Source organism: Malaclemys terrapin, chromosome 10 (genome assembly GCF_027887155.1).
Source record: "Malaclemys terrapin pileata isolate rMalTer1 chromosome 10, rMalTer1.hap1, whole genome shotgun sequence".
Classification (NCBI taxonomy): Eukaryota; Metazoa; Chordata; order Testudines; family Emydidae; genus Malaclemys; species Malaclemys terrapin.
In genome coordinates this window covers 31,094,637-31,107,923 of record NC_071514.1, presented here as the reverse complement: position 1 = coordinate 31,107,923, position 13,287 = coordinate 31,094,637, and the positions used below count along the sequence as shown (strand labels likewise).

The window sequence follows — 13,287 nt, the reverse complement described above, 5'->3', positions numbered from 1 at the left end:
CCCAGATTTTGAAATATGTATTTTTAACTGTAATCCTCAAGTAGCCTAAAACACTGCTCTACAGCCAAAATGCTTCTGAAATAAATGTAGTCAAACTTTACTAATTCTGGGTCACTGAGAACGAAAATGATGCTTAAAATTGTTGATTGGCTCTAGTTTTCAAGATATGCTATTGGGTCAGAATATACGACCCTTGACTTGGGAATGGCGGAGGATAAGTGAGTTATAAAGGGAAGGGATCTCAATTTAAACCAGAAATGACTAAAATACATCTTTGACTGGATCTATGAATAAATCTCTGACTGGGTTTGGACAGTACTTGCTTTTTAGGCAAAACAATGAATGATGCAATCTGAAGCTGGTATTGCGTCATACATGATCTGAATTGCATCATGTTATTCCTAGAAGTCCTGGATGATGCAATCATAACGAAGCTTACATCACTCTGCTGAACAAATTGCCCTATATCAGCTCTAGAAATCATACAGTGTCGTGCTCTCTTATTTGTCAGTGTTTGATTTTGCAAAGGGACACATTTCTGTTAAGCCAAAGTGACCAGAGATGCCTCGTACTTGTGTGAACAGTGCAGATAACTTCTGCTACGTTTGTGGTGAAGTGACTTTTGCATCACAAAAGCGCAGTATAACCACTCTGGTTAAGAAAGCCTATCACCTTTATTTTGGCTGCAAAATTGGAGATCAGGACAAGAGGTGGGCCGCACACATATGCTGCAACACTTGTGCAACAAATCTTCACCAGTGGTTGAACAGGAAAAGGAAATCTCTGCCTTTTGCAGTGCCAATGATTTGGAGAGAGCCAACAGATCATACCAGCAATTGTTACTTCTGCATGGTGCCTCCAGTTGGAAAAGGTGTGTCAAAGAAGAAAAAGTGGACTCTGCATTATCCAAACATTCCATCAGCTATACGCCCAGTACCCCATAGAGAAGGACTGCCGGTTCCTGATGCACTAGAATCATTCTCACTTGAGTCAGACAAGGAAGAGGAAGAGGATGAAACTTCTGGTCCTGAACCATGAATGTCACAGGACCCACATTTTCTCCCATCCTCCTCCTCTGAACCACACCTCATAACACAAGGTGAACTGAATGACATTGTCAGGGATTTGGAACTACCCAAGAGTAAGGCAGAGCTGTTGAGCTCCAGACTACAGCAGTGGAATCTCCTGGCAGGTGCTGTTCAGGTTTCCATGTTCCGTGACCGTCAAAAGGATCTTGTGCCATTCTTCTTCATGGAAGGTGATCTTGTAGCCTACAACAACATCAATGGTGTGATGGCAGCCCTCAGCATCGTTCACGATCCAGATGAGTGGAGACTGTTCATTGATTCATCAAAGACGAGTCTTAAAGCTGTTTTACTGCATAATGGCAATGTTTTGCCATCAATTCCAGTTGGTCATGCAGTCCATATGAAGGAAACCGATGACAACATGAAACAACTTTTGAGGTGCATAAACTATGACCAACATCAGTGGCAGCTTTGTGGCGATCTGAAGGTTGTTGCTCTCTTGCTTGGTCTGCAGACTGGATACACAAAGTTCTGCTGTTTTCTCTGCGAATGGGATAGTCGTGCAAGAGATTCCCACTACATCGAGAAAGATTGGCCACTCCGACAGTCATTGGAGCCTGGGAGGAAAAGTGTTCAGCATCCACCACTTGTTGAATCAAGGAAGATTTTGTTACCACCCTTACACATCAAGCTGGGTTTGATGAAGAACTTTGTCAAGGCCATTGACAAAACACAAGCAGCTTTCAAGTACCTCCGTCGAAAATTTCCAAGGTTAAGTGAAGCTAAGATAAAGGAAGGTGTCTTTGTTGGTCCTCAGATTCATGAACTTCTTCGAGATGGTGCATTTGACCATGCACTGCGTGGCAAGGAAAAGACGGCTTGGAAAGCCTTCCAGTTAGTGGCAATACATTTTCTCGGAAACAACAAGGCAGACAACTACAGGTTGTTAATGGAAAACCTCCTCAAGGCATACAAAAGCCTTGGTTGCAACATGTCACTAAAGATACATTTTTTGCACTCTCATCTAGATTTTTTTCCACCGAACTGCGGAGCAGTGAGCGACGAGCACAGCGAGCGATTTCACCAGGACATTGCAACAATGGAGAAACGCTATCAGGGCAAATGGAGCAGACTCCACTTGCTTGCAGACTATTGCTGGACAGTGACAAGAGACGCTCCATTTAATGAATACAAGAGACAAGCCAAGAAGTGCCGAGTAGACACTGAATAGGACTAAACTATGTAGATAATAGTTTTTTGCCTTTTGTTTCATAATACATTTTATTTATATAACCCTTTTGCTCCTTTTTAAAGTGTTACATAAACAGGACAGGTGAAATATTATCATGTAAAGCAACCATAAACACATGAAAAGACCTAGGTTTACAATTTATGATTAAAACTCTACTATCTATACAATATACATAGACATAAAATGTAAAAACTTAAATATCTTAGAAACAGTAGCCAATCAGGTTTCAGAATAGCAGCCATGTTAGTCTGTATCCGCAAAAAGAACAGGAGTACTTGTGGCACCTTAGAGACTAACAAATTTATTACAGCATAAGCTTTCGTGGGCTACAGCCATCCGAAGAAGTGGGCTGTAGCCCACGAAAACTTTTGCTCTAATAAATTTGTGAGTCTCTAAGGTGCCACAAGTACTCCTGTTCTTTTTTTAGTAGCCAATCAGTTGTTTTAATTGTCATATTTGAATTCAGCACATCAAAATACATAATAAATAGCACATTTTATCTCTGAAGCAGACGACTTCTCAAAAATTGTAGACCAGTGAAATTAGACACCTCACTTTTTTCCCCAAAAAATTTCATATCCAAATATGTGCTGGAAAAAGCTGTGTTTGAGGGCAAAGCCTTCCCCCATTGATATGGAGGACAGGCCTGCTGCAGATCCTCTAGCAATGGGGCCAGATATCTGGAGACCTCACATGGGCTCCACTATTGCAGAGGGTAGGAGTGATCAGCAGTGGAGTTTGCCAAGGAAGGAGTAGGGCCTTTGTTTTCTGCAACTATGCAGAGCCACCAGCTGTTTTGCATTCATACCTATACAGCAGAAGCACAGAAACCATAGGGGCTACTGCAGTCTCTGATGCAGTGGTTGCTGTTGAGCAGCTCCGCTTTTATTCCCTTCCAAAGTTCCCATGGAGCCATTTCACACCCAGTGCTCAAACCTTTCCAGCAGCACCCAACTTAGTTTCCCAGGCTGTGTGCAGGAGCAGGGTTTGCCCTTTTGTGCATGCCTCTGCTCACCTGATCACAGTGAGGGGGTTCAGCAATTCCTCCAGCAAAGTCATTACAAATGTGAAATCATGTGGCCATTTGCTTTGCAGGCAGCCAATTGTTGAACACAAAGGTAATTGGTTTTAGGACTTAGTTCTTGCCTTTATCTACACACACCCAAAATTTTTAAATAGAAAAGCCCTTTCATTTAAACAAAAAGTCATTCTGCCTGTGGTAAGGGGATACAGAATTCTTCTTTTATACCAGCTCATTGGGGAGCTGCTGGCATTGCTTCGCTATCTGGAAAGCAGAGGGAAGCAGAACTGGATCTCACCAGCACCAGTTCTAGTTAGGCTGTTGAAAGAAAATACTCAAATTTCTAGAGTTTTCTTGATTAACAGCACCTTTGGATAGCTTAGCTGCTGTTGTATTCAAAACTGTGATGTGCTGTTCTGAGGTTCATTCTTCTTTTCTCTCAGTGTGAGAATTTATGCTTCCATCAATGGCAAGACATAGTGCAGATGAATTAAATCAATAATTTTCCAAGTACTCCAGCATACACAGCTAACTGAACATGACCAAATAGCTTTGGCTGGTAGTTGTGCTATTCATATATGTATTTTCCCTGCTTGCTGTTGGCAGCAGCACTAATGAGAGCAGCAGAACTGAATTACAGCACTAATAAGCCCTTCCTGACCCTGTCAGTGGGAGACAGTTGAGCTGTCATTGGCTAGGCATTCTCTAGTCTACCTGAAAACACAATGGACTGAGGTGCCTACCTGCCCTTTGTGCCTGTGGAAATCTTTCCCTCCAATCTCCAGGGGAGTGGGAGAGAAAGTGTCACAAGTACTGCTGTCCCCGGCATATCAAGGAAGGTCTGCAATGTAGACCAAGGGAAAAAAAAATCAATAATTTAGTCACCATGTCGGTCGACCCAAAACTATTTGCAAATTTGTGTCAAGTTCATGAAATAGTTTTGACCAAACTGAAAAAAAATATTAGTAATGCTGAAACAAAACATTTCATTTTGACCTGACAAAAAATTTCTGGCATTTTGATAAAAGCAAAGGAGGACTAAATTCACAAAATGTTGGTGGAGGAAAGAAATTGGTTTTGGTACTCTCCTGGGATGTGGGAGACCCAGGAGTCAACTCCCCCTCCCCCACCTCCTTTGTTTGATATGGAGAAAGAATTTGAACTTAAGTATCCTATATTACAGGTGAGTGCCCCCTTCACTATGAGAGATTTTGGTATGTGGCTTTCGCAGTCTCTCCTGTTAAAGCTGTTCTATGTTGTATCAATTATTAAGTAGTCATTGGAGTGAGGACTTGAACTTGGATTTCCTATACGCTAGCTGAATTCCTTATCCACCAAGCTATAGAGTTACTCTCACCTGCTCAGTCTTTCATTGGCCCAGTGAACATTCATTGTCATCATGAATTACTATGAATTTCCACTATGAGTGACAGTGAATAGTCATTGCGTCAGTAATAAGATCAAAGATCCTCAATGGCACTGGAACCTGAGAACCAAAATGGAAGGAATTTCACATGTATGTGAGATGACTGGATGCCCAGCTACCCACTTAAACAATTGCATAGGGCACTTTTGCAGAAGCAAATTGAGAGCCTCCAGTTGAAAATTTTATCCAAAATGTAGTAGCCGTCTTTGATCTGTTTTGATAAATTGGTGCTGTTTGATTTGAAAAAGTGATACTGTAATAACCCAGGGCAATTGCATGTCTTATTCAAATAGCACTATAAATGAAACACAACATATGTTAGTGGGACATGATGTCTACTATCTGATACTGGTGATATTTTTAACATCATATTCTGAAATATACTCTTCTCTCCCCTAGTCGGGTTTAGTTTATACAGAAGAAGAGTGGGAACGGGAATGGAATGAACTGCTTAAGCTGGCTTCAAGTGAACCTCGCACTCATTTTGGCAAAAATGGAGGCACTGGTGGTGGGTAAGTTGCATTGTAACAGATTCTTATATCCTTTGCTTCTGTAGGATGGTTATACTAGCACTTGCCCTAGAGTAGTACAAATAAATGAGGAATTTCGTGGGACATCATTCATCTAACTGTTGCATTTTTCATGTTGTATGCTAGAATATTTACTCTGTAATCGTGCCCATCATTTTATTGCAGCCTCCGAGCTGGTCAGATAATTCCAAGGTACCTGTCTCTACAGCCATGCAGAAGAACCAGGGCTCCATGAGCCCCAGTTTCTTGCTCTCTGGAGGTAGTGTGGTGGCAGTAGAATCCATAGCCAGGGAGATGGAGGGTGTGTGCCTTTCATCATTCAACAATGACTTCCCTGGGTTATTAAACACCAGCCAGAAAGATAGCCATTACTGGGACCTTGGGCTTGATGCATGGAAAGTAGTGGTGGGTAGAAAATAAAAGATCTTCAAGATTCCATCAGAGAATCCCTCAATGTTGTTTTAGAAGGTGGTAAAGTGGTGCTCATTTGTCATCTTTTCACAACTCCTTATGTCAGATTCCTAATGATAAATTTGTTTTACAGCAATGGCTTGTCTAATAAGTGAGATTATATGACGGGTTTGCCTGTGATAGCAGGGAACTGGACTCAACCCAGGAGGTGTCTTCCAGTCCTATGTCTTATGTTCCTATGTTTGTCCATAATTCTGTGTTGTCGAAAACAGGGGAAGGCCTTTGACTTGCACAGAACTTGAACTAAGTGAGATTTGGATGTGAGAGGTGCCAGCTGGTTCAACAGGTCATTAAAGGGTCTTGGTCCTATAGTGCCCTGCTGAGATGGCTGATCTGGGGGAAGTTAGCCAGCACTTATGTAGGTTACTTTCACCACAAGCAAGAGTAATCTCATCAAAACAGTGCATAGGAGGCTGTTAATAGGGGGGATACATTCTAATATGAAAATACCATATCCCTGCCACTAGGATCAGAGCCAGAAGTCAGAGTTACAGAGGACCTGCAGAGTGAACTTCTTGGGGTTTTGGGAAGTGGGCTAGAGAGCCTCGTTTGGCTACCTATTTGCTGATGGAAGGAGACTGAATTTAATCCTATAGTAGTAAATATGAAAGACATTTGAAATGAACTGGAGATGCCAATAAAGGATAAACCAGTGTCCAGTACTGGCACATTTCTTCTTGCAGATCTCTTTTGCTTTGTAGCTCAAAGGCAGCAAACCTTCTAAGAGCATTGTTGGTAGTGTACAATGGTCATTAACTGTCAACAGTGTCTACTTTTAGAACATTGCTCTTCTTCTAATACAGTCTATTTGGAAAGGAAATACCCAAATCAGACTGAACTTTCACCTGTTCAAATGACATACAAATATTTTACATGTTCAGATAAGAAATGAACAATAGATTTTTTGGACATTAAATTTGTGTGTATTTTATACAATGCATGTCAGGCTAAATCCTTCCCTCATTTATACATGTGCAAACTCCCAGTGCAGTGAACTGGGTTGCAGAGAATTTAACTCAATACAGCCATGTGCTATCACAAATGAAGCAAAGTATTATTACAGAGCATGACACACATTTAAAAATCTAATTATGTTCTGAAGGCAGTTGGGTGGCACAGGATATAAGCCAGGGGCAGAATTTGGCCCTACAGAGAAAAAGTCAGTTGTGATATTACCACAAAACATATTCCAAAGTACACAGATTTTGGGGGGTTTTTTTGGAAGAACAAAAGGATTTTTTTTGTTTATATAAGAAAATACACTACAATAGATAGTTGTAGTCTCATAAGGCCTTTTGAAATCTACACACTACTTGAACTTTGATTCCATGTTGTTGTGCATTGTGTTACCAAAAGCCCTCAATGAAAATAACGAACCTTTATATTGCAGAGCTTGGTATAGTTTATTTTTTTCTGTCTTTGTAAACTGTTATGATTCGTCTATAATATAAATAATATTATCAAGCCAGAAAATTATTTAAATATAGTTTTCTCAAATTGAAATTGATTCGCTCTTTGTTCTGCTGAAGTTAACAGTGGGGTTGTTGCTAGAGAGGTCACATCAGAGCATACACATCAATTTCTAAGGCCTTAGATGATCTTTCTTACCTGATTTCCAAGTCTGTTCCTCTGGATTCATTCTGCAAGAATGTGGTAGATTGCAGTTACTTTGATTAAACTCTGGAGGTTGTAGAATGAAACTGTGTAATGTCAGATGGGTAGTTATTGGGAAATATTTTCATTACAAGACAATGAAAGTGGGTACAGCCCTCACACTTTGGCTCCCTGGGTGGCCATCTCTGTCAATATAATTATGTACATTTTAATTAAATTAGCATATTGGAGCATACTATGGCACTTGATGAGGTTTAGGGTAAGACCAAGTTCTGTGTAACTTACTACCAGCATGTATTTAATTTGAAGTATAAAGAGGTCTCTGTAAAAATGGAAAGAATAAATTATATTTTTAGACATTACTTAAGGAAATAAAGCCATATTGTTTGTATAATAATTAAATATCCTTACTGCACAAATGTAATTGGATTCCTTATAGCTTTAGGACTTAACATGAAATAGCACTGAACACTTAATCAAAGTGCACTTGTTCATGAAGTGCAGTATATTTTTGTTTGCAATAGACCGGCCCTGAGAATACAAGAACTTTAATTTTCATACCTGAATAGAGGGGTGTTATAACTAAAGTCATTTATTCTCTATTCATTCAGTTCATTCTTTTCTCTAGTTGCTGTTTCTCCTGGAGAAAATTGCATGTTATAAGTAATTAGACAAAGTGGAGGCGTAAACCACAGTAAGGATAAAATATCTTTAGAAAAAGTGTTCCTACTCTCCACTGTGCTGAAGCAGAATATGACATTTTCTCAGCATTTTTAAACTTTAGATGTCAGGACTAAGGATTGCCCTGACACAACATTTTTATTTTTATTTTTTGCAAAATGTTTACTGACCATAGTGTGTATATATATTTGTCCTTATATATAGAAGATAACAAAGAATAATTTTGCTCTTTTGTCTTCTGTGTTTCCTCTAAATCTGCCACAGTCTTTTAAAATGTAGTTCAGTACACATTTCTACTACATGCAGGTACTCAACACCAGTTCCCACAACCTCATTTTGTCCATCTCATGCTGTATGTATCTCATGGAGCACACGGCTCCAATGTATTTGGTTAGAGATGTGCTGAAATGGTGGTGGTTGTATTTAACAGAGACACACATCCCTTTTAAAAATTCTCTTTTGAGTAAACTTTTTTTTAAAGGAAGTCTAATACCATTTGTTAAATCAAATATAATTTAGTTCAGATTGTTGTTAAATAGTGACATGTACTAGGCTTTTCTCTTGTTGGGGATGGGAAAGTAGCAATGGGAAATGGTCAACAAATCAGATGTGAATTACAATCCTAATATACACATTAAAAGTATAGTGAAGACTAACCAAAACTAGCTGAAGAAATTAACCAGTAAAAGTGTATAATTTTAGTACTCACTCTAACCATTCCATTGCAAGGAATATTGACTGAATAAATGATTCTTTTCAATGCACCATACCAAAAATTACTTCTTAAACTAATGCATCATCTAAAAGGGAAAAGAACTCTTCAAAGAATAATATTTTTGTCTGACAGTGTAGTGTACCTACCAGTTATTTACTGTCCTCAAATAATGTGCAAATCAGCCTTTGAATTATAGATGAGGTAATCTCCTTTGGTGCCAGAACTAACTAAAGCATCAAAAGTCACGTACCCATCAAAAGAAAACCTCAGTAACAAATGTGTTTTGATTTGTCACCACATCCACCTGTGAGTTAGTTTTATTTAGTTATTTGTTGTGAGTCAAATGCATTATAAGAAATCTGCAATTGTCTGTGAACCTCCAGAGGTTCTTTGAGAATCTTCTTTTTGTCAGAGCAGATGCTGAGGAATTGAAGTCACCGAGCAGGAAGACGATAAAGAGAATCAAGGAAAAGCTATGACTTGAGTTCTTGCCTCCTACACAATGAATCCTGCAGCCAGTTTAAATAGGATAATTAACCATGAAACAGTCATTGTTTCAGAAGTGATTTGTACACGTTGTCCTAAGTGGTCCCAAAAGGAATCTCAGATCATCAAAATCATTTAACCAAAAGCAATAGGACTGAATGGAAGATCCAAAAGGGAACTGCTTCAGTTTGAGAAAAGGTTCTTACATTCTTTATTTTATTTTTAAAAAGGCCCTCACTCCCTTTCTCTCTCCCCAGCCCCCACCTCCACCTAGGTGCCCCTTCATAGATAGTTTTCAGTTAAAGGGCTTTTGTGACTGATTGGATTGTTATTATGACAGTTCCTTCATGGACAGATACTGGGGCCAGCAAATGCTTGTGATGTGATTACATCTTCATACCTTGCTTCTTGCAAAGGGATGAGAAGATACCCTGGGAGAAGTGTAATGATTTCTTTTAACATCTTCGTCTTTCCATGACTCAAGTAGATTTACACTTAAAGCAGATTCTGTAGATGAATAGTATTTTGGCTTTAAGACTAACAGGAATGTTAGCTTCTAATTCAAGACGTTGTGTGCTTGATATTGTTAATGTTTTGTTGTCACTATTCTATAAAACCAAATGGTTTTAAGGGGTTTTGTTTGTTTGTTTTTAATCACAATAAGATACTCAGAATCTTCCCATGTGTCATCTTCAACACAAACATGAAGAGGGAAAGTAGGGAAAAATCAGACACCTAGTTAGGAAATAATCCTTAATGCACAGATGACTCAACTCAGGGGGCTTCAAACTTTAAGTCCTAGGAGTATTTCATCAATGTATAGGATGAGCTGCTTGCTACAGCTCGACACATTTCATTTGAAATGGAATTAACCTGAAAAGGGTCACTAAAATAGAATTATAGGATTGGAAGGGACCTTGAGAGGTTATCCCTGCACTCATGGCAGGACTAAGTATTATCTAGACCATTCCTGACAGGTTTTGTCTAACCTGCTCTTAAAAATTTCCAATGATGGAGATTCCACAACCTCCCTAGGCAATTTTCCAGTGCTTAATCACCCCGACAGTTAGGAAGTTTTTCCTAATGTCCAACCTAAACCTCCCTTGCTGTAATTTAAGCCCATTGCTTCTTGTCCTATCCTCCAGAGGTTAAGAAAACAATTTTTCTCCCCCCCTCCTTGTAACAACCTTTTATGTACTTGAAAACTATCATGTCCCCCCTCAGTCTTCTCTTTTCCAGACTAAACAAACCCAATTTTTTCAATCTTCCCTCATAGGTCATGTTTTCTAGACCTTTCATCATTTATGTCGCTCTTCTCTGGACTCTCTCCAGTTTGGCCACATTCTTCCTGAAATGTGGCATCCAGAACTGGACATAATACTCCAGCTGAGGCCTAATCAGCGCAGAGTAGAGTGGAAGAATTACTTCTCGTGTCTTGCTTACAACACTTCTGCTAATACATCCCAGAATGATGTTCGCTTTTTTTGCAACAGCGTTACACTGTTGACTCATATTTAGCTTGTGATCCACTATGACCCCCAAATCCCTTTCTGCATTACTCCTTCCAAGGCAGTCATTTCCCATTTTGTATGTGTGCAACTGATTGTTCCTTCCTAAGTGGAGTACTTTGCATTTATCCTTATTGAATTTCATCCTATTTACTTAGATCATTTCTCCAGTTTGCCCAGTACATTTTGAATTTTAATCCTATCCTCCAAAGCACTTGCAACGCCTCCCAGCTTGGTATCATCCGCAAACTGTTTAAGTGTACTCTCTAAATCATTATCTAAATCATTGATGAAGATATTGAACAGAAACGGACCCAGAACTGATCCCTGCAGGACCCCACTCATTATGTCCTTCCAGCATGACTCTGAACCACTGATAACTACTCTCTGAGAACAATTTTCCAACCAGTTTTGCCCCCACCTTATAGTAACTCCATCTAGATTGTATTTCCCTAATTTGTTTATGGTCATGCAAGGTCATGCAAGACAGTATCAAAAGCTTTACTAAAGTCAAGATATAGGTTTACATTGACCTAGCTCTGACTGTACAGACTTTGACAAGACTTCTATGTGGCAAAACTACTTAGAAAAATTTTTAATAAAATATTGGTTCACAAACTTTTACATTGAATGTCCACATCTTCATGGAGAGATTTCCTTGTGGCCCACCTTCCCTGCACACCAATAGTCTCATACCACTGTTATGACAACTATGGTAACCAGGAGCACCGCCAGCTTTTCTGCTGCCCTAGGCGGTGGAAGGTCCCGCCGCCGAAATTCCACCGCGGTCGCCGCCCCCCAAATTGTAGTGCCCTAGGCAACCGCCTAGGTCGCCTAATGGGTTGCGCCAGCCCTGATGGTAACTGCACACAGTGAACAATTAATATTAAGGGAATATTTAATATATTTGTAACTGTCTGATAATAAGGGAAACAATGAGGTGAGCCATCACCATATGATCAGCCAGCCATCCACAGATCATCAGCAAGTGCTGCATAGACCACAAGTGACCTACAAATGCATTTTGAGGACCTCTGCAATAAAATATGTAGAGCTGGTCAAGTGTTTTGACAACTTTTTCTTTAAAAAAAAAAAGTTTAATTTCAACATTTTTCTACAAAAATAAGTTCGGTTCTGAACTGTAAATACAAACACAGAGAGATTTTTATTTCCTCCCTAGCCTCTGCACAGGACTCCTGCACTATATCTGTGCCACCAGGCACTGAGGCACAGTGTAGGGCAGGCTGCCATAAGCAGCCCTACACAACTCCCTTTGCAAGCCCTGTCTCAGGGGGCAGGTGAGGGGAAAGGACCAGGAGGGGGATATTCCAAACTGCGCACACACTGGAGAGCCTACATGGCTCCAAACAGTGGATTGGCCTATAGGCAGACCTCAGGAGGCTACTATAAATTAAAGTACACTTAGTGTTGCTCTGATTTATATCAGAGGCAATATTGGTCCCTGGAGCAATCCAAAATCCCAAGGGTATACAGGTGACTTAAAGCCACCTTTGTAGCTTCTGCCCCTTGGCTGCATGTACTGTGCTTAGGGTGACCAGATGTTCCGATTTTATAGGGGGTCTTTTTCTCATATAGGCTCCTATTACCCCCACCACCACCGTCCTGATTTTTTACATTTGCTGTCTGGTCACCCTAACTGTGCTGCATTTCCTGCATCTTTACTTCCTTCTGTGTAAATTTGAATCAAGGCTTCATTGGTGTCTAGGTTCCTAATAGTCGCCAATTTTAGGAGCCAGGATAAGTCCATCACCAGGAAAGAATACACAAGTGATGTATTTGAGTAGCTTTAACAGAGCTTGTACTCGGTGTGAACACCCATCTCAATCCAGAACAGCAGCCATTTTTCCATTCCATCATTTCACATGTGCACATTTTTTAAAATTCAGGGTCCAAGCATTTCTTATGATTTTTCAGGACTTCTAGTCCGAGACAAAACAGGGAAGTGAACCAATCTTTTTTTTTAATATGAAAATGTGGCAGTTTGATTTTTGAGAAAAGCTTAAGGTCATGTCTTATTTTATCAGAGAATTTTTCTCATCCACTTGGTTACAGAAAGTTCTTAATTACTGTAGTAAATAATTACCTTTTTTATTTTAATTGAGGCATTAAGGGGCAGAAAATCATGAAGATCATGTTGGTTTGTTTTGTAGCCTAAAGTTTAGTTGATGATTTATTGAAAAGCAGTTTAAAAGTATAAAATGTGTCCACATGTTTACTGATCTGAAGAAATGTGACAGTCATGAAGAAGTGCCCAACATATTTTAGACATAAAATACGCATATACTGTATGTCGGATTGAGTAAGAATCATTCAAACATCGCTGCAGGGAATTCTTGCATCCTCCAGGGTGACAGGATCACATACACAGCCACTTAACCAGGGTATTGTCAGTAGGAGTAGTAGCAAGTTGTGAGTTTAAAAACAATTTTTTTTTTACCTTTTGTTGATGTTGAAGAGAAAAGAAAGGAGTGTTTAAAAGTGTAGGTTAGCATAAGTGTTTTATGTAGAGTCAGATCATGTCCTTTATTTATTTT

The 13,287-nt window shown here is 39.6% G+C and overlaps 1 protein-coding gene across 4 annotated transcripts in view; it reads left to right on the top strand.

The window, feature by feature from the left end:
- The window catches only part of OTUD7A (OTU deubiquitinase 7A), a 275,367-nt gene that overhangs the window by 218,925 nt on the left and 43,155 nt on the right, over nucleotides 1–13,287 (top strand). For all 4 annotated transcript variants that reach the window (XR_008446571.1, XM_054043157.1, XM_054043158.1 and 1 more), the window contains exon 9: nucleotides 5,127–5,239. Coding sequence is in view for 3 of the 4 variants with exons in the window: in XM_054043157.1 (XP_053899132.1) it covers nucleotides 5,127–5,239 (113 nt within the window). In the remaining variant the exon portion in view is untranslated. The remainder of the gene's footprint in view (nucleotides 1–5,126; nucleotides 5,240–13,287) is intronic.